The sequence below is a fragment of the Pogonomyrmex barbatus genome, unplaced genomic scaffold (assembly GCF_055798465.1).
Source record: "Pogonomyrmex barbatus isolate J1 unplaced genomic scaffold, ASM5579846v1 scaffold13, whole genome shotgun sequence".
Lineage (NCBI taxonomy): Eukaryota > Metazoa > Arthropoda > Insecta > Hymenoptera > Formicidae > Pogonomyrmex > Pogonomyrmex barbatus.
In genome coordinates, this window is record NW_028297109.1 from 2,098,664 (window position 1) to 2,116,661 (window position 17,998).

Here is a 17,998-nt window from a genome sequence, read left to right on the forward strand (position 1 = left end):
CTTTTAGAATGACGAAGGAGCGCCACTGATGTGTGCCAGTGAATCGCAGGGTTCGTCGGAAAGATGGGAAATTCAAGGCTTACTAAGTCATCATAGCAGATGTTCGAGAGGTCATCCAGCTATCTACTCGAGTTTAAAACCAGCGCTCTCGTGGTTGCGCGAAACAGTGCCAGCTTTGCGAACGCAAAGCTAAATCATTATTACGCCGATTTCTCGAAATATATAAGAAACCGGTACTTCATATTAGGCAAAAAGAGTTTTAATAAATTAAAAAGAATCATAATTTTATACATATATATATATATATATATATATATATATATATATATATAAAATTGTATAACAAAACAAAAATTTAAGTTCTCCTAATATTTTTTTCACTCAAAAATTATATTCATTTATCGTTTCAAGATTTTGCAAATTTCAAGACCTATTTTTCTAACCATAATGTTCCTATTGACAATACAAACGATATTTTATGATAATGTATGAAATATTAACGATATTTCTTGATAATGTATCATATCTATGATGGATTATCACATGAGAAAAATCAAATATCGTTATTGTATGACAGAATGAAAGGAGAATGTTTAAATTTTGTACAAGAATTATGACAATTGTAAAAAAATCAAAGATGACAAAATTATACTGATTTATAATTAAGAAAACATTATGTAAATACTGTATAAAGTAAATACGTTTATTATTATAATGTGGTATAAGAATTTATTAGTATAACTGGTCTCTTAAAGAATTTTTTATATATAAAATTCCTGCTTATTACCATATTTACACGAAATTTGCTGTTGCCTTCAGTGAAATTAAAAACAATTTTTGTGATATATCGAATATTTCTGGCACACTTAACGCATTAACAATTAGATAATAATTTTTTTAATACAAGAGACCGCACAATATATAACACATGCCCGATTATATACAAATCGACAGTTTGTCTCAGAGATCCTAATTAAGGATTCCTGAAATGAACCATGAATAGAACTAAGCAATAGATATAAATGTATATAATATATGATTATTTTTTAATAAAATACATTGTTATAGAAATTAAATAAAGTATATTCATACGTACTTACGATATATATTACATATATACGTATTTACGAATGCGTATTTTTATATTTCAAATAAATATGATAAATAAATGTATTTTAAATATGTATATTTTCTTTCTACTGCTAAAAAATTTATTTTTAAAACATTTCTTTAACATTTCTAATAAATAAGTTAAAAGATGAGTGATAAAAGTGAATTTGCACTATAAAGAATTGAAGTAGTATTGAAATACCAATTTGTGTAAAAACATAATATAAATAATATACTTAAATGAAACGGAACAATTATTTCATTAATCATCATCTGTTTGTTTCTTCGGTTTAGCTGCTATTTCTGCAGCTGTAACCACATTATCTAAAATAATTAATGATTCTGATATACTGTTTATGACTGCATTGTATTTAGATAACAGATCATGTACGTGAGCACTCAACTCTTTGGAATCTTCATAAGCTTTAAGATAAGACAATGATATTTTGTTAAATGTATTATTTAATTCAGGTGCATCTTTGATACGTTCTGATTGCAACACAGGTGCAAGTTCCTGCAGTTGGGTTAACAATTTATGATTCTCCAAGATTTCTGGTTCCATTGTCAACAACAATTGTATTTTAGCGCTTGTGGGCATATCGACATCTTCAGAAGTAGGCTCCAAGTAACCATTTAATTCTGGCAATCGCTTAATAAGTGTATTTGGCTTTTCTCTACCTGACAATGCCGAATTGATTAGTGAATTAGCATCTGTGAGTCGATCGACAATCGTCTTTGAAGGTACTGGATCATCAATATTAATTGTCTTGCCAATTCCGTACACTTGCTTCTCTAAATTAGCAATTCTGTCTTCTAGCAACTTGATGGGCGACATTTCAAGAGCTAAAATATGAAAATATCATAGATCTTTGTATATTCATCGTTCAAAATACAACAATGAGTCAAAAAATGTACGAATCAATTATTGCTATTTATCCCAAGATTTATTTGATAGCTATAGTTTAAAACAAAATAACATCCTTTGTTTAATTGATTAAATTTCTTTAAAAGAAATATTTAATTTTATCGTTTATTAACAGTGTATGTTAATGTGTACAGCTCTTTTTTGAAATATTCAAGCAGGAGAACGTGAATGTATAATTTGCAGAAATTCTTATATGAATACATAGACATAAATAATATCAATAGCTGACATTTCAACAGCATACGGATTTACCTACTTGTCGCAAAAAAGTCAGGTAAACTTTAACAAAACAATCAATTTGACAGAACTGTTTGAAGGTTACTTTCATATGAGAAAAAAATCACTAGTCCCAGCCCAGAGAGAGAAAGCTTTCTAGTGACATTAGAGCGATTAGCAACAGCTGCATTACTATGGTTACCAACTGAAGCTAATTTGCCGAATGCAATTGTAAAGATTCTCGCATCAAAAAAACTTAAACAGTAAGAAAATTGATTAAACGAGTAATCAAAATTATTATTATTCGACCGTGAGAAAAATAATCGATGTCTCACATTTTACTGCTTAAGTTTGTTGTTTGTAGAAACCCTAACAACCAATAACAACTAATAACATCACGCTTGTAGCTCAGCAATTGTTGCTGAACACGCGAATCATAGGTTTGTTCTTTTTAGCTGAGTCTTTCTTTTTATTTATCTTTTTCTTTTTCTAGCCAACATTTAATTACATATTCATTTTATATTTAAGGACAGCGCAGCTGTAAAGAACAATGTGTGTTTTCCTAAGTGCAGTCCCGGTCAGAAGGTTAATTATGTGTATCTTGAAATGAAGTAAAAATAACAAAAAGAAATTTACTAATTTTCGACAAATGAAGTTACAATCTAGTGAATTTTCTCACTTTTATTTCGATACTTTTTAGTTCGTACTAATTTTTATTTTGTTTTAAAATACACACAAACTCCCTGAAGTGGCCAGGCCGGTCGTTCACAACGTTCTTCCCGACCGGAGCTACAGGAGTTGACGACCTATTTACTTATACGATCCGTGCCGCCACGCCGGCCAATCGTGCTCGAGGAAACCGTTACGGGTTTCCGTTGTATGCGTGTTTGAACGATCTAGTGCACATTTGTCATCTGCGTGCCGTGAACCACTCCCGTTCGGTGTTATCCGTGTTTTCGTGATTCTCGGTAAGTTGTGGATGGAATCTCGCGGACCGGGCCGGATCGGGCGCGCCTTCATCGAGGTATGCTTCGAGGCGAACGGGCTCGAGGATGATTGCGCGAGATCACTCCAGCGAGACGATCTCGTGGTACCGAAATCGCGGCGCACGGGATAAAGAATGCCGAATATGTCGACCGCGACAGTTTCGTCCAAAAAAAAAAAAGCGAATGGAATGCCGTCCTCTCGGGATCTCCTGGAATCTTCGGTTGTACGACTGATCTCCCCCGATCGCGCGATCCGAGGCGTGACGGCAAATCTGATGTGCTAAAATTTTGATTATTATTATTCAAGATTCTTCTCGTTCCATCGACTTTTATACCGTTTACACCGAAACGTGCTATAACCGCAATTTTAACATTCTTCCCCGGAAACCGACGATAATCGTGATATCCTGATCTTCGTGATTGATAATGCGTCGTCATAATGCGGTTATCGCTTGGATTTTGTTATCACCTTGCTTGGCGCATCATTGATGCATATCTGCTGATGTTTTATTTTATCTGTGTTAATTTATATTTTTTTAGTTAAAGCAAACGAAGCAACATGGCTGTTAATGTGTACGCCACAAATATGACATCCGACAATCTCAGCCGTCATGACATGCTCGCATGGGTAAACGACTGTCTGCAATCTTCGTTCACCAAGATTGAAGAGCTCTGCACTGGAGCAGTCTATTGTCAATTCATGGATATGCTTTTCCCGGGCAGTGTTCCTTTGAAAAGGGTCAAGTTCAAAACTAATCTGGAGCATGAATATATACAGAATTTCAAAATTCTTCAAGGTGGCTTCAAAAAGATGAATGTGGATAAGGTAAGAACAAGTAATTACTTTTTTCCTTACTATATCTGACAAATTGTTTTAAAGACAGTAAACATGTGGCAAGAATTTATCTGTAAGTAAACACGATGTCTTTCGATAAATATTGAAAAGTAAATCATTATAAAACAAATATAAATTATGATGTTATATCAAGATTTAAAGATCATATCACCTGCATAACTTTGTGTAAGGCCGAATGAAATTGTAATGATATAACCATGGAAATGGTTCAGGTAATACCAGTGGACAAGCTGATAAAAGGGCGCTTTCAAGATAATTTTGAGTTTCTACAATGGTTTAAAAAATTTTTCGACGCAAATTATGATGGCCGTGAATATGACGCTTATGAAGCGCGCGGCTGCATACCACTAGGTTCTGGTGTGGATGGAACTCACACTTTGTCAAATCCTCAGTTGGTACCTTTGCCACCACAATCGAAACAACCGCAAATTCAACAAAGACACATACAGCAACGTAACAGCGTCCCGCGACAGCAACAGGGTATATTGTTGCAGTCTCGATTTTTCGCGGCCGCTTTTTGCATGTTGTATGTTTAAATGGTGATATTCCACAAAAACAATATTACACATATATATGCACATGCACATGTAATTAGTATTGCAATAGTATTATACTTCAATTTGTTTCAGTTTCACGTTGTTTTAAGTTTATGTGCATAAGCGTGTTACAAGCTATCTTTACATTGTTATACGCAACATACATATCTCACATACATGCACTTTTTAATTTTTTTTACATTATGAAGATGAAAAGCTAACATCTAATTTATAGATGTACAAAAAATATAATATATAAAAATATATATATATATATATATATATAATTTTCTATATATTTAAAGATTAATGTCAAATATCTTCTCTATATTTATTTATATTTATTACAAAACAATAGGAAAAGCTTCAAAAATGTATAACTATAATAAGAAAGTTATTTCCTAGTATAACTATAATAAGACAGTTATTTTCTAGTGTTAAAAATTTTTAATTTTAATGTGAAGTCACTGTATTCTTTTAAAATTTTCTATATTTAATTTTGTTTTATTTTCTTTTGTTGCACGTCTTTCACTCCTCATTTACAGATTGTGCCAATTGATAGGCTGGTGAAAGGCAGGTTCCAAGACAACTTTGAATTTTTACAATGGTTCAAGAAATTCTTTGATGCAAACTACTCGGGAGCAGAGCCATATGATGCGCTTACTATGCGAGGAGGGGAGCCTATGGGTAGTGGCGGAAATAATGCACCTCGTGGTGGTTCTAACGCGAAACGTGCTTCTCCACGTGACATAAATTCGGCTAAACCGGCCCCTCGTACTACTGGTACATTATTTAATGATTTTATTTTTTGACGCAAAAAAGATTTGAGTTTTAACATTATTAAAAAGAATGGTATTTGAAAAAAAAAAGAGAATTTTCTTGAGTACAATTTCAAAGTTGTACATTAACACAGATTTTGTACTAATCAATAATTGATGACAATGATTTGCTTGATTATCCTGAATACATAATGAAAACTTGATTGATTTTATAGCAGGCAAGGTAAATATTACAAAACCAAATGCAAAGTTCGATAGGGGGATTAATCTATGTAAAAAAAATTCATTCTGATTTTATAAAAGACATAGGAATTAAATTTACGTATTTTTCCATTGCTAAATATTTCAACAAGAGTTTCAATTATTAGGTTGTTACCTAATCATCAATAACTTGAAATAAAATTTGCCTTTAGGTGAGGGACATCCATCTACCATGCGTGCAGATAGTACAAACACTTTAGGTGAAATTTATATCTCTTTTTGTTTTTAACTGTAACTCTCGTTATTTATATTTTGCTTCTCTATAGCTCCGTATATATTTTAATACTGAGGTATTTGAAGGAAAGTATAGAGTAAATTATGTGTGTGTGTGTGTGTGTGTGTTTTCCTAGTAATTGTGGTATTTATTGGTTACAACGACTGAGTGATATTTTTATTAATTCTGATTATTACGGTAAAAAATAATTAAGACAAAGGCAAAATTTCAGTGAACATATACATTTCTGAAAATGAAATTTGGTAGTTGCGATATATCGTCCCCCCCCCACAATGATACAATAAGTACTCTAACTTTCACTGGTTTATAATTATCATCTTTATCAACACTAGTAGTCACTGTCACTGTATCGAATGTTAATACACTATATTGTTACATAAGTTAATGTAGAATGTGAGAATTATTTCTTATTTCTTAGGAGCACTTGCCTTGCAATTCTCTTTTATTACATAATGTGAAAAAATTTTATTTACATTATATTTCTGTAATTTATGATTATAAAATATATACATTGTGCATGATTTTAATCTTTTACTGCATGTGTTTTGCTTGCCAAAAAAAGCTTATATATTTAGTATATTTATATATTTAGATAGCTTTATTAATTTCTATGCAAGTTACAATTATAATAAAAATAAATTATTCTAATTGATTTTAATAGAAGTATAATCACAAATAATTACTTTTTATAATTTTGACTACTTATGATTTTAATATGATATTTTAAAGCAATTTATTTTCTTTATCTAGTAAATAAAGTTCAGCCGGCATACCGTGCGCAACCTAAAAACACAATCGGCAACCGTGGCGATAACGGAAAAATTGAAGAGCTCAGTGCACAGGTATATTTATATCGCATAATCACATTTTATACAATAATCAATCCACAGTAATACTTATTTTTCTATTTATTCTCTAATAAAAATTAATGAAATGTATTTCAGTTGGTTGAATTAAAAATGTCAGTCGAAGGTCTGGAAAAAGAGAGAGATTTCTATTTTGGAAAATTACGTGACATAGAAGTCATGTGCCAAGATTGTGACAACAGTGGCGATCCTCCACCTATTGTACAGAAAATTTTAGAAGTTCTTTATGCAACAGAGGTATATACTATTTTTTGATTGAGTAATTCGAGAAATATGTGCAATTATTTTATATCGCTTGATTATGTATAATACAAAATATATTTATATTACATTTTATATATAATTATCTATTTATTCTTCTTTTTTAGGATGGTTTCGCACCACCTGAAGAATTAGAAGGCGACGGTCTTGCGCCCGATGATGAGGAGGAATATTAACCTTTTTTATTTACGAATATAATCGAAATGAACAACAGCAAATTATCCAAGTGCGTTTCAGTTTACCATGCCTGTGAGCCAGTATCCCTTGCATAATTATTATATAAGCTATTTTACATGAGCAAATTCAACAGTTTTAGCGCAGATTTGTGCATATGTTTTGTTAATAAAGTTCATTAAAAACATTAAGATTCGCACTACATTAGAATAACTTAAGTTGAGTAGTGCACTTGAATAACTTGTTCTTTATTGGCCATTGCCAAAAGAGGGAGAGAGAGGAGATGGAATTAGAGGAAAAAAAAAATCAACTAGTAATCTATCACAAATTAATACAATTCCTCATAGTGTTAAAATGGTAGAGTTCTGAAGATCAATGACTCTCGAATTACCGCATAAATTTATGGATACCGATACCTATTAATGTTATCTACATCCGTACTGTTACTGTTAGCGATTTACGTTAACTATACATTTTTTTAATGCGTGAGTGTTTTGTTTGTAATTGTATTAAGTTTGTATCGATAATGAGTCACGAAGCTCCTGTCAACAGTTTTGTCTTTTGAAATCTATTTATCTAGTTATCTAAAACATTAATCCTACTGAAAAACGGCAAAAGCTGGTCTACGTTTTCTATGTACTATGTGCCCGATACATTCAGTGATTTCGCGTGAAGCAATAGATTTTCATTATTGACGAGATAATCTGGGTATATCATGTTAGTAATTAATGTTCCATATTCTGCTTTAATATTCTATCTGCGTCTTGTTAATGTAGGAACTATCGCATAACACATTCGTAGAAACACAGAAACATCATGTGCATAATTCAGATATCTTGATTTCAATAAATTAGATAATGTGTACTTCGTGAAGGCAAATTGTGAGACAAAATGATACGTTTATGCACTCGACTGCTGAATTATGAAGATGTATAAGACTAAAGTTAAAACTCGTATTAAAAAAATTTGTCTATTAACGTTTATCTCATACAAATCGATTTTAAGAAAGAAACAATTATGTTTTGCATCTCCATGACAGTCTCTCGAGATATAAGAATGGCCTTAAAGCGCGTTGAATTTAAGATTCCGATAAAATACTCAGAATCGCACGAACAAACGCGAGGTATTTCTTCAATTATATCGTAAAAGCATCATCGAGCGTGATGTTGCTATATCTCAATTTCATAAGATAACAAGAATTTGTAAAAATCATATGTTTCGAGAGCGAACGAGTGAGAGGGACAACGAGCGAAAGGATTACTTCATGTAGACGTTTTGCGGACGCTTACGTGTTTTTGGCATGTCTGTGTGCTTTCAATATTATTGATTCTGATTGTCAAAATCAACTGATTAGGTGCGTCATAATTGAATTAATTTAAGTGAAAAGCGTCGATCATCGTCAAATAATTGTCTAGGATGTAATTTGCACTACATCTTGTGCTACATCTTTACTAAGTTCCAGCGAGAAAGAGGAATACAGTTTGGCTTGCGCTCTGTTCATTGCTCTGTACGCGCGCATATGTGCTTCAAAATTTGAAATTTTAATGCCGATATAATAAACGTTTAAATAAATCAACTCCAGTATAGATTACTTTCCGAATCCTCAAAAGTTTCGAAATATTTGGTACAATCGAAAGTATTGATAATTTCTGTAATTATAATCTTTCTCAGTTGAATTCGCAAGAAAGTGTCATGCGAGAGAAGAAAGAAGAGTTTTGAGATTTCTTAATCAAAAAATTTATATGTACATTTAACGTATTGTATTATTTTTCAATTATCCGCTCGCTATGCTATTTAACATAAAAAGAAACGCGCTGTGTTCCGCAGGCTTGATTCTCTTCAAACTTCGAAAATCATTACGAACCTTCGTAAACATATAAAGCGCCGCTCTTAATCATCGTTACGTTACTGTCCGTGAAACTGTGGCTTTCTCAGTTTGCGCTCGACATCTGGCAGTTGTGAAAGTGTCAGCTTTCCGTTCGCGCGTGAGGGTACTCATCAGGAGTACAGCTTCCGTTAACGATTGTAAAGGGCGCAGCTCTAAGACGTTAGAGCACGTGGTTGCAGCAGAGCAAGAGCAGCAACAAGAGGTAATCGATGAAACTAAAAAATTTAACAGGCAGGTTGCAAAAATTATTGTATGTCGCAAAGATATAATAATAATTGACGAAGAAGTTACTTTATGCCTATTACTTTGCGCTTTAAACACATGCACTAAAGTAAAATTATACTTTATCAATTTTTATACAAATAAAAAACCAGCTATTTAATAATATTCCTGTGTAGTTTAGAAAAAGAGAGAGAGATGATAAATAGCATTGAAATTAACTGGAGATTTGTGTATTGACCAGTTTACGATGCTATTTCAAAGTCTGCCCTGTTTGACCTGACATTACAAACATTTAATCGAATTATCTAGTAGAAGCTACAATATAGATCTGTACAAATAATGATATTTCAAACAAGCAAACTTTAAAGTGAATTAGTTAATTTATCAGCGGAAAAGAGATAATCCGATAAATTAACTGTTATTTTTACTGCCATAATGTCTTTTGGTTAATTGCTATGTTTATTGTTCGTTATTATGATGATTAAGTAATATAATTATGAATGCAATAAGAAAATATCTTGCCTATAAATAATATCGATGGAATAAGTTTTAAATAATATTTTCTTCTACAGATATATAATTTTCAAGATATACTTTGAAGAATAAAATCTATTATATGTTATTGCATATAATTTTGAACAATTAAGAATTTTCTTTGTTCAAAGCGATTGAAATAATATGATTAAGCAATTATTTAAATGATTATAATTTAATTAAATGATTATAATTCAATTAAATGATTATAATCCATATATTTAAATTAATAATTTGCATTATTCTGAATTATTTCTACTTATGTGCAGACATACCAACTACGTTCCCAACGAAAAAACCCGATTCTTTTTCTTTTATTTTGTATCGATAGGCAGCATGAGATTTGACGGTCAAGAAGACCAGCTACATGAATCGAACAAAAACACGATAAAAGCCAAAAAAGGCAAACATCGTAACTACGATAACGAAATAACTCGTGTAAATGAGAACGAGATAATAGTTTCGAGTTTAGGCTTTTATTAGACAGTGAACAGACATAATTTTTATGTCGGTGATAATATACACAACATAATTGCCTAAGATGTAGATTTTTGTGACTATGAATTTTCAAATCTAGAGTACACAATTAGATAAAATTATATATAAATAAATATAAATATCATAATATATAAAACGTTATATTACTTGCATACGTCTCTAATTCGCAAACTTTGCCCTCTGATTACATACTTTAAAAATTAGAGCGAACATCTTCAAAAATTTTTATAACAAATCTATTAATATGATATTGATAATTAATACTAAAGTTCAAGTTCTGTATTGCATCAGATTGCTTACGCTCAAAAAAAAATCTAATTATTAATCGATTTATTAACTAAATATATAACGAATTTTAAAATTAAGGACAGAGCAAAAATTACGTAATTAAATATATTAACGTATGATTTATTTTAATACATATACGTGCAACTTCCTTTTAGCAATCATTATAACAAATTATCTCATAATATCCTATCAATATTATCAAATTTTGCTTGCAAAAGGAAAATTACATTAAATTGTCATTATCTGTTAAATAACAAATTACATGAGACTACACTCACTACATGAGAAAAATGTTGATAAAACAGCTTGAAAGAAACTGCGTGATCAGTAAATTATTTTTATTTATGTATCATAGGCACTTATGTCATGCATGTGGTATATTCTTGGCGAGGATTTTTCAAATTGTAAACTCGCAATTAAAACGACCATATGTAAATTGTTATTTCAATTGAAGAAAGTGCAATCAATCAATATTTCATAGAATCGACATAGATTAATTTTGCAAGAAATTTTATTCCGTTTCTGTAAATGAATCGATACTCATAGAGTAAGTAAATTAAAATCTATCCAAACTTTGCGACGACTAAAACGACTCACTTTAAAATTACAAGTATTAAAATAAATTAAGTTTTTACAATATATTTTTTACGATTCGTTCTAATATACTTAAAAATTAAGAATTAATTTTATTATTAAAATTTATTTTTCAAAAATTTTGAAAATATAAATAATCGATATAATATATATATATATACATGAATGCAATTGCTTCAAGAGAAACTGCATGCGTAGACGTTTAACGCCTAGAGTCTAAAGTCTACGAAACATAAGTTCTGAATATATTCTTCGACAGATAACCAAATTCACCCATGTGATCATGTGTATATTGTGTTTTGCGACGAGAATATGTCGTTATTGGGATTTCTTTCGGCGTTCCGCCCTGATAAACTGAGGTCATGCCTTTCTGATAATAATTTATCATCGTCGCCTTCTTTATTGTCTATTTTGCATTCTGAGTCATTAGGACTTAACTTGAGTCATTAAGATTTAACGAAAAAGAATTTTATTCATGTTCACTGATCATCGACTATCGTCAGTGTCTCCGTAAACATTACTCCAACCCATTGAAGCCCGCGATATTTGTATTTTATGGAAATCTTTGCTTTTTTTGTCTTCTTTGTCTTCTTTATGGAAATCTGAATCCGAACGAGCAATATAATATCAGAATCGTTAAATCAATGTTACAATCGAAACTTTCTGAACAAATGTATTATTATGTGTACCATCATAAAAGAAAAATATTTATATTATTTCATTTGTATTGTTTCAAATATCTTTTTAGATAATAAGCCACTTTTGATATAAACATGGCATGCACGGCAACTTCATCAAAAACAGTAAGTATTTTGAGATTATATTTATAGAAATATATCTCGGTAAATATAGATTGAACAAATTATTTGTTTCGTATTCGTATCGTTAGGCAACGGATGAGGCACCGCAAGAGAATTACATCTGGATGGAATTGAGATTATTGCAATCAATCGTGGTGCAAAGTAGATTGGGCCAGGCACTGCTGAAATTCGCGGACAACTTTTTGTGGATCGTAGAAAAGTGCACGGAATGGAGTTTACCCAGACAGGAAAACGTCGGAGGTATGATTCACGAATTGTTTTAAACGATAAAAAGTAGCTTTCTCGTCAACCGAGAATTTAATCGATATTTTAGACGAGAATCAAAAAGCGTTGGGAAAACCGGAACTCGTGAGACCATTGCCCTGGCTCTTATTCTTGCCGAGTTTAGTGATGCTGCGTTTAATCAGAATAACATTGAACATAGGTGCTTTCGTATTCGGTTACTCCAACATTACGCCGAGTGGAATGGTACGTCTGTTTTTGTAGTTTATTATTAATGTTATCACATAAATTAAGAAAAAGAAATTAAAGTTAATGGCTAAAAAAAGCTCTATATTAATTTTTTTTTATTATAAGATGTACGAATAAATTTTTATGATTTATAAAAGAATTACTTAACATCTTTTGCTTTTTTTATTCACTTTTCAATTTTTTTTTCTGTTTATCTTATTATTATTTTCTAAATTTCTTTTTTGACAGATAAACTTTGTGCAGCTAAGTCGCAGATATCTGAATACCGTAAAGAACGAAAGAATGAAAGAGAGGTACGAAAGCAAGGTAAGACGCGTATTGTTTTCTTGTCGGTAAAATGTAGAAAATGCAATGAAACTGCAGAAAGATAATAAAATTAGCATGATAATAGTCTCGATGATGAGTGTAGGACAAAAGATTGTCGATAAACGAAGCCAAGAAGGCCCTGATCAGATCCATTCGTCTAACTTTGTCGAGTTTGTCCTGTCTGGATGCATCCAGACCCTCTCTGTCACCACCACCCACAAAAATTCATGTTAATAGTACCCTCGATCCCGATCCAGTAAGTAGAACGTTATTGATCCGTTATTAATTCTACGTTATTGATTTTATGTTAATCAATGTATGTGCATGTTTGTCCTTTGTTTTGATTGTATAATTACTAAATCTCTTTGAGAATACAAATAATTTATCTTTCCTTCGAATATTTCAATCTTGTTGTTAACACTTTCTTATTTCTATGTTTATATGTTTCTTATTGATATGTTTCGAATCTTTTTATATATTATTATATATATATATATATATATAAAAAATAATTACAAATTATGAAAAACTCTGTTTCGACAATTATTCTCCATTACATCGAAACTAATAAAATATTCTATAAAACATGAAAAAATATTTTTAAGGTAATCATGACACCGGAAGAAAAATCAGTAACGGAATCAATGGACTCTGTAGCAAAGTCAAGAAATTCAAGTGAATCGAAGGAAGAAAAGGAAGAAGCTTTGAATGAGAAGATTGATCGACTCGATTTGGAAAGTAGCGAGAACGACGAGGATTTCGATGTAAGTGACCGAATTTAATACCTTTGTATAACATTCTTTTTCTCATGCTGGGTACTATCATTAAATTCATAGTCGTCAAGTGATGTTACACGCTCATAAGAATTTGTGGACTCAAAGAAAATTCGATGACTTGACTCTTCTTCGACAGATAGTCCGCGGTAACTTGGATAATATGCTTTCATTAATTTTTTTTAGTCCAGTGTCGCACATGTATGTGCTTTGCACGATATGGAAAATTTATCTTTGTTCACTATCGTCTTTTCAGCCGGCCAACTGCGTTTCGAGCGACATGAGCAGCAACGAGGACGACGATGACGACGACGACGATGATGACAACGTGTCTCTGTCTAAGGTTCGCGACATCACGAATGAGCTTTTTGATAAAAATCATCCACTCAATCAGTTTCTACAAGCCGAGCAAACTGTCGCGTTGATTCCCAAGGAGAAAATCGATGAACCGGTTCGTAGAAAGATAAACACCTCGAAAAAATGTCTTTTGAGGTTGTCTATAGAAATCGAAATTTGTCGATGCGTGACTTCCTCGCGTTTCACTCAAGATTACACTTTCAGCGCATACACGAGCATTTCTTTAATAAATTCCGTCGTGTTGCACTTCTTAGTTATTCTTTCAAATCGAACAAGATGTTAGTAACGCAAATGCAAATTAATTAAACGAAAGTAAAACGATAGTGTCACAAAAGAAATAAAATTTTTATGTACACATATGTTCATATACGAACATTTGCCTTACGCGATTTTTTGCCTTACGCGGCACGAACGGAACGATATCGGTATCGAGGAGCATTGACAGCACTTTAGAGACAGGACCGCGTTCTTTACACAGCATAAGTGTGTACAACGAGCTTGTTCAACGTATTTAGAGATCGTCGGCCAAAGAGAGCCGCGATAAGGTAGAAGAGCGCCTCGCGACTTCGCAGCATATCGATTCGCCAGAGTGTCATACGCCCGACAGATCCAGTCAGGAAGGCGACCCGACCTTCTACTCGCCGATCAGCTCGGACAACGACACGCCGAAGAAGTGCTCAGTGTCATCGGCGTCGATCGCCGAACGTAAGTGATTCTCTATGCGCCTGCACCTCCCTGTGGCTGCGATCTCTCTAACGATAACGACTAATTCTTGAGCTGGCTTCTCGCTATCATATACATTTCTCCTACATGCGCTTGTGCATCCGCTGCATGTGTACTCGTTTCCATTCGCATTATGCTGACCTTCCGTTCGCTCGTTGACTATATTGGATATATTGGTCGCGATGAATATGTTAAATAAATGAAGTTAATCGTATTCAAATTATTAATTGTTTAGAGCGAGACTCAAGAAAGCTTTTAAAGATAAACAAGTTTGTCAATGGCGAAGCACATTTCATCTCGGCATCAACGATTTCAGGTATACCATCAATTACGCACTTTGCATACCATCGGCTTGTTTTTCGCAGCTGTATCTGTCAATCGTTTATTCAAATCGCCTCATGTTATTTATCTCAAAGAATCATATCTTTTTTAACAGAATCAAAATCATCTGGGAGAACCAACAACGGTGCGGTGGTGCAGAAGCGCAATACAAATGTGAGTAAATGCCACAAGGGTAAACGCGCGAGTCATGGTAATCGTAAAAAAAAATAGTCAAGAGCAAAATAAGAGAGAGAGAGAGAGAGAGAGAGAGAGAGAGAGAGAGAGAGAGAGAGAGAAAGGAAAGAGAAAATAAAATGCTTCTCTTCGAGACAAGAGATCATTATCGATGATACAATATCGCGCTGTATCGAACGTCATCGATAGTTACGTAATTGTCGAGGATTAAACATGATTTCGAGAGATATTTATCCGTCATAGTTGTTAAGATATCAGGCTATTAAGATACATATATTCGAATAAAAGACGAGTTTGTAAAAGATCGAATTGTCGAGGACGCTCGATAATTATTTTTTGTCAAAATTGTTTGACGAATGAATATATTTCGTGAAAAATCTTAAATGGCGTGTCTTTGGGAGATTTCATCCAAACTATTCAAAATACGTCGTTATTATCGCGTTTGCTTGTGCGCCATCGTGTCTCTCTCTCTCTTTCTATAATAATGCAATTATAGTTTGAACGATAAAAATAGAGGGAAAAAATGGTATATTCACCATTTTTGAGTGGCTCTAAATCCATACGTTACATTTGAGAACGACACTTATCATCAGAATATAACTCAAGATGAACGGAAGATTGATTAAACAACATTAATTATAACTCCGGAACGTAGAGTGATTCGTCATTTGGACGATTGATCTTTTTTCGAATCCGGTTCGACGATAAACTTCATTCCCTGATTCGATGAAAATTTTGTAGACAAGCGAATATAACAACATCCAAATCACGGCGATATGTTCAAAGTACACAGAAATTATCGTATTTGTTAGACGAAACATCGTCCGTTTCGATAATTACGTAATTCATGAATTGTGTGAATATTGTTTCTTCCTGTATAATAAGATAATATTGTTTCTTCAATAGAACACAATACGAAAAAGTTTTCATATTATTTCCGAAATATTGTTAAACTGATGTTTTTTCTTTAATATACTCGCTTTTATAATTTAATATATATAAATTATAATTATATAAATAAGCGAGTATATTAAAAAACGCTTGCGTAATAATAATTATAAATAATAATTAAATTATAAATGATAATTAATTATTAATTATAACTAAGTTATTAACCGACATAGCAATAAAAATCAGCAAATAATTCAATTTTTATTGACGCGCATATTTGTATCTTATGTAATATGCAAACATTTTTTGTATATACTATAGAGAGACGATAAAATAGATAGAAGATACTATAGAGAGACGATAAAATAGAGATAGAAAACACTTTATATCACTTTCTAAATTTATTTTATTGTGCAAAGTAAAAAAATTTATAACATTTTTATATGCCATTTAAAGCATTATTGTTTAACTTTTTATTTTAATTGTAGTTTTATCGTGTTCTATTTGAGTTATAATTATAAAGTTTTCTTTGTATTCTTTTTTGGTAATAAAATAAAAATATTCGGTAGCATTATCTATATTATTTTTTTGAAATAAATTTTTTAATCTAAAATAATCACATATGGAAGCAAAATAATTATCGTCATACATGTTTATTCATTTCTTAGTGCCTGTTATTTTTATTTCAATTATCAAAATGCAAAATATATAATATAACGATATAGCGATATAAATATATAACGATCAGCAGCGTTGAAATAAATCTTACAAGCTCAAATTAATATTTAGTTATAATTTAAAATTTTTGCGAATGTATTATAGTGTATATCAAAGATTATTTTATATTGTTATTATTAAATGTAGACACATTGTTGATCTTATGATAATAAATTATTTAATTATAAAACGTATTTCTTGTTGATTATTAAACAATTACATTACGTTATTACATTACGTTATTATTACATTATTATTACATTACATTATTTCAACTAAGAATCACAATATGCATTGGCAACACAAAACGACAAAATAATTTAAAACGATAAAATAGTTTAAATCAATACCAGACAAAATGATTGATAGCTCGCTACGACCCCTTATCTTTTGAGGCACAGATTTTTGCGTCGCTCGAAATTATATCAATCTTTTACACGCTACGATTACAGCGTTCGCAATTTCTTTACCCCACCTTTCCATAAAATTATTAGAGATACTGAGTGTGTCCATTTTTTGCGACGCGCAACAACTCGCCCTTATCGCTTTAACCGTGATAAGCGGAGATTAGACCCATATGTTATAGATGTACTGGATGGACAGATAAACGGTGTCACGGAGTTCTGGAAATTTAACCAGAGAAGAAATTACACCATGCGACAACGATATCCAATGTCTCATATTTTAATTGCATCATTATGAACCGCATCATTAAGTCATCCTCCACCAATATTTCGAATATCATTGATTTTTTGAACATTTAACACAATTTTTCTTTCACAAACGGGGAATGTCTCTTAATGACACAATTGCAATAATAACGTATCGTGAATATTGGCTTATCTGCGCGAATCGATGCATAAATAAATACAGATAGTAAGGGAAAACGATGTTACTTTATCAAGTGCACTCGTAGCGGAGTCCGTTCGGTAGCACTTGTCGGTTAAGCCGCGGATACTTCACCTCGAGGGTCTCTCGTCATTAACAAATTGTACAAACCGTACCGATTGTCGAGTAGCAAAAATAATTGGTCGATTACCTCTCTAGAATTGTCGTTTCTCATTTATAAATCAATGCATTCATGACATTGTTATCTAAAATTTTTACTTTTTATCTTTACGATTTTACGTCGGGATGCACTCCAGATGATAATTTACGACAATTAGCCGTGCATATATATTATATTCGTGTATA

At 31.9% G+C, this 17,998-nt stretch overlaps 4 protein-coding genes across 13 annotated transcripts in view; 3 read left to right on the top strand and 1 right to left on the bottom strand.

Moving 5' to 3' along the window:
- LOC105423231 (uncharacterized) overlaps positions 1 to 1,186 on the top strand; it is a 37,725-nt gene extending 36,539 nt beyond the window's left edge. For both annotated transcript variants that reach the window (XM_011632905.3, XM_011632906.3), the window contains one exon: positions 8 to 1,186. In XM_011632905.3, coding sequence (XP_011631207.2) covers positions 8 to 193 — 186 coding nt within the window. In that variant the 3' untranslated portion in view covers positions 194 to 1,186. The remainder of the gene's footprint in view (positions 1 to 7) is intronic.
- On the bottom strand, positions 683 to 2,446 carry LOC105423232 (dynactin subunit 3). Of its 2 annotated transcripts, none has more exons than XM_011632908.2 (2): positions 2,292 to 2,446; positions 683 to 1,953 (listed from the first exon to the last, which is right to left on the bottom strand). In XM_011632908.2, exon 2 carries the CDS (start codon positions 1,943 to 1,945, stop codon positions 1,373 to 1,375), a length of 573 nt encoding a protein of 190 aa, XP_011631210.2. In that variant the 5' UTR covers positions 1,946 to 1,953; positions 2,292 to 2,446; the 3' UTR covers positions 683 to 1,372. The 2 variants fall into 2 exon arrangements, with proteins under 2 accessions (XP_011631210.2, XP_011631209.2); XM_011632907.2 differs by having other exon boundaries at positions 2,288 to 2,401.
- Positions 2,447 to 3,031: 585 nt separating this feature from the next.
- Positions 3,032 to 8,781, top strand: Eb1 (microtubule-associated protein RP/EB family member 1). Of its 4 annotated transcripts, none has more exons than XM_011632910.2 (7): positions 3,033 to 3,275; positions 3,778 to 4,063; positions 5,175 to 5,412; positions 5,822 to 5,869; positions 6,655 to 6,746; positions 6,849 to 7,007; positions 7,139 to 8,781. In XM_011632910.2, the coding sequence occupies exons 2-7, from the start codon at positions 3,797 to 3,799 to the stop codon at positions 7,205 to 7,207; spliced, it is 873 nt and encodes a 290-aa protein (XP_011631212.2). In that variant the 5' UTR covers positions 3,033 to 3,275; positions 3,778 to 3,796; the 3' UTR covers positions 7,208 to 8,781. The 4 variants fall into 4 exon arrangements, with proteins under 4 accessions (XP_011631214.2, XP_011631212.2, XP_011631211.2 ...); XM_011632909.3 differs by having other exon boundaries at positions 3,037 to 3,219; XM_011632912.3 differs by lacking the exon at positions 5,822 to 5,869 and having other exon boundaries at positions 3,032 to 3,219.
- Positions 8,782 to 8,926: 145 nt separating this feature from the next.
- LOC105423263 (uncharacterized) lies at positions 8,927 to 16,998 on the top strand. Of its 5 annotated transcripts, none has more exons than XM_089072098.1 (11): positions 8,927 to 9,295; positions 11,978 to 12,032; positions 12,119 to 12,290; positions 12,364 to 12,518; positions 12,750 to 12,827; positions 12,931 to 13,083; positions 13,433 to 13,591; positions 13,857 to 14,051; positions 14,473 to 14,662; positions 14,916 to 14,996; positions 15,117 to 16,998. In XM_089072098.1, exons 2-11 carry the CDS (start codon positions 12,003 to 12,005, stop codon positions 15,230 to 15,232), a joined length of 1,329 nt encoding a protein of 442 aa, XP_088928224.1. In that variant the 5' UTR covers positions 8,927 to 9,295; positions 11,978 to 12,002; the 3' UTR covers positions 15,233 to 16,998. The 5 variants fall into 5 exon arrangements, with proteins under 5 accessions (XP_088928224.1, XP_088928226.1, XP_088928227.1 ...); XM_089072100.1 differs by having other exon boundaries at positions 14,922 to 14,996; XM_089072099.1 differs by lacking the exon at positions 8,927 to 9,295 and adding an exon at positions 11,551 to 11,902.
- The last annotated feature ends 1,000 nt before the right edge of the window (positions 16,999 to 17,998 follow it).

Excerpts from the sequence above, each read along its gene's own strand:
- LOC105423232 (XM_011632907.2), bottom strand. The coding sequence starts at position 2,363 with ATGAAAGTAACCTTCAAACAGTTCTGTCAAATTGATTGTTTTGTTAAA. Across the intron at positions 1,954-2,287 it reads GACTTTTTTGCGACAAGTAG|CTCTTGAAATGTCGCCCATC; the intron begins GTAAATCCGTAT and ends TTCATATTTTAG.
- Eb1 (XM_011632910.2), top strand. The coding sequence starts at position 3,797 with ATGGCTGTTAATGTGTACGCCACAAATATGACATCCGACAATCTCAGC. Across the intron at positions 5,413-5,821 it reads ACCGGCCCCTCGTACTACTG|GTGAGGGACATCCATCTACC; the intron begins GTACATTATTTA and ends ATTTGCCTTTAG. Across the intron at positions 5,870-6,654 it reads AGATAGTACAAACACTTTAG|TAAATAAAGTTCAGCCGGCA; the intron begins GTGAAATTTATA and ends TTCTTTATCTAG.
- LOC105423263 (XM_089072098.1), top strand. The coding sequence starts at position 12,003 with ATGGCATGCACGGCAACTTCATCAAAAACA. Across the intron at positions 12,033-12,118 it reads CGGCAACTTCATCAAAAACA|GCAACGGATGAGGCACCGCA; the intron begins GTAAGTATTTTG and ends TCGTATCGTTAG. Across the intron at positions 12,291-12,363 it reads CAGACAGGAAAACGTCGGAG|ACGAGAATCAAAAAGCGTTG; the intron begins GTATGATTCACG and ends TCGATATTTTAG.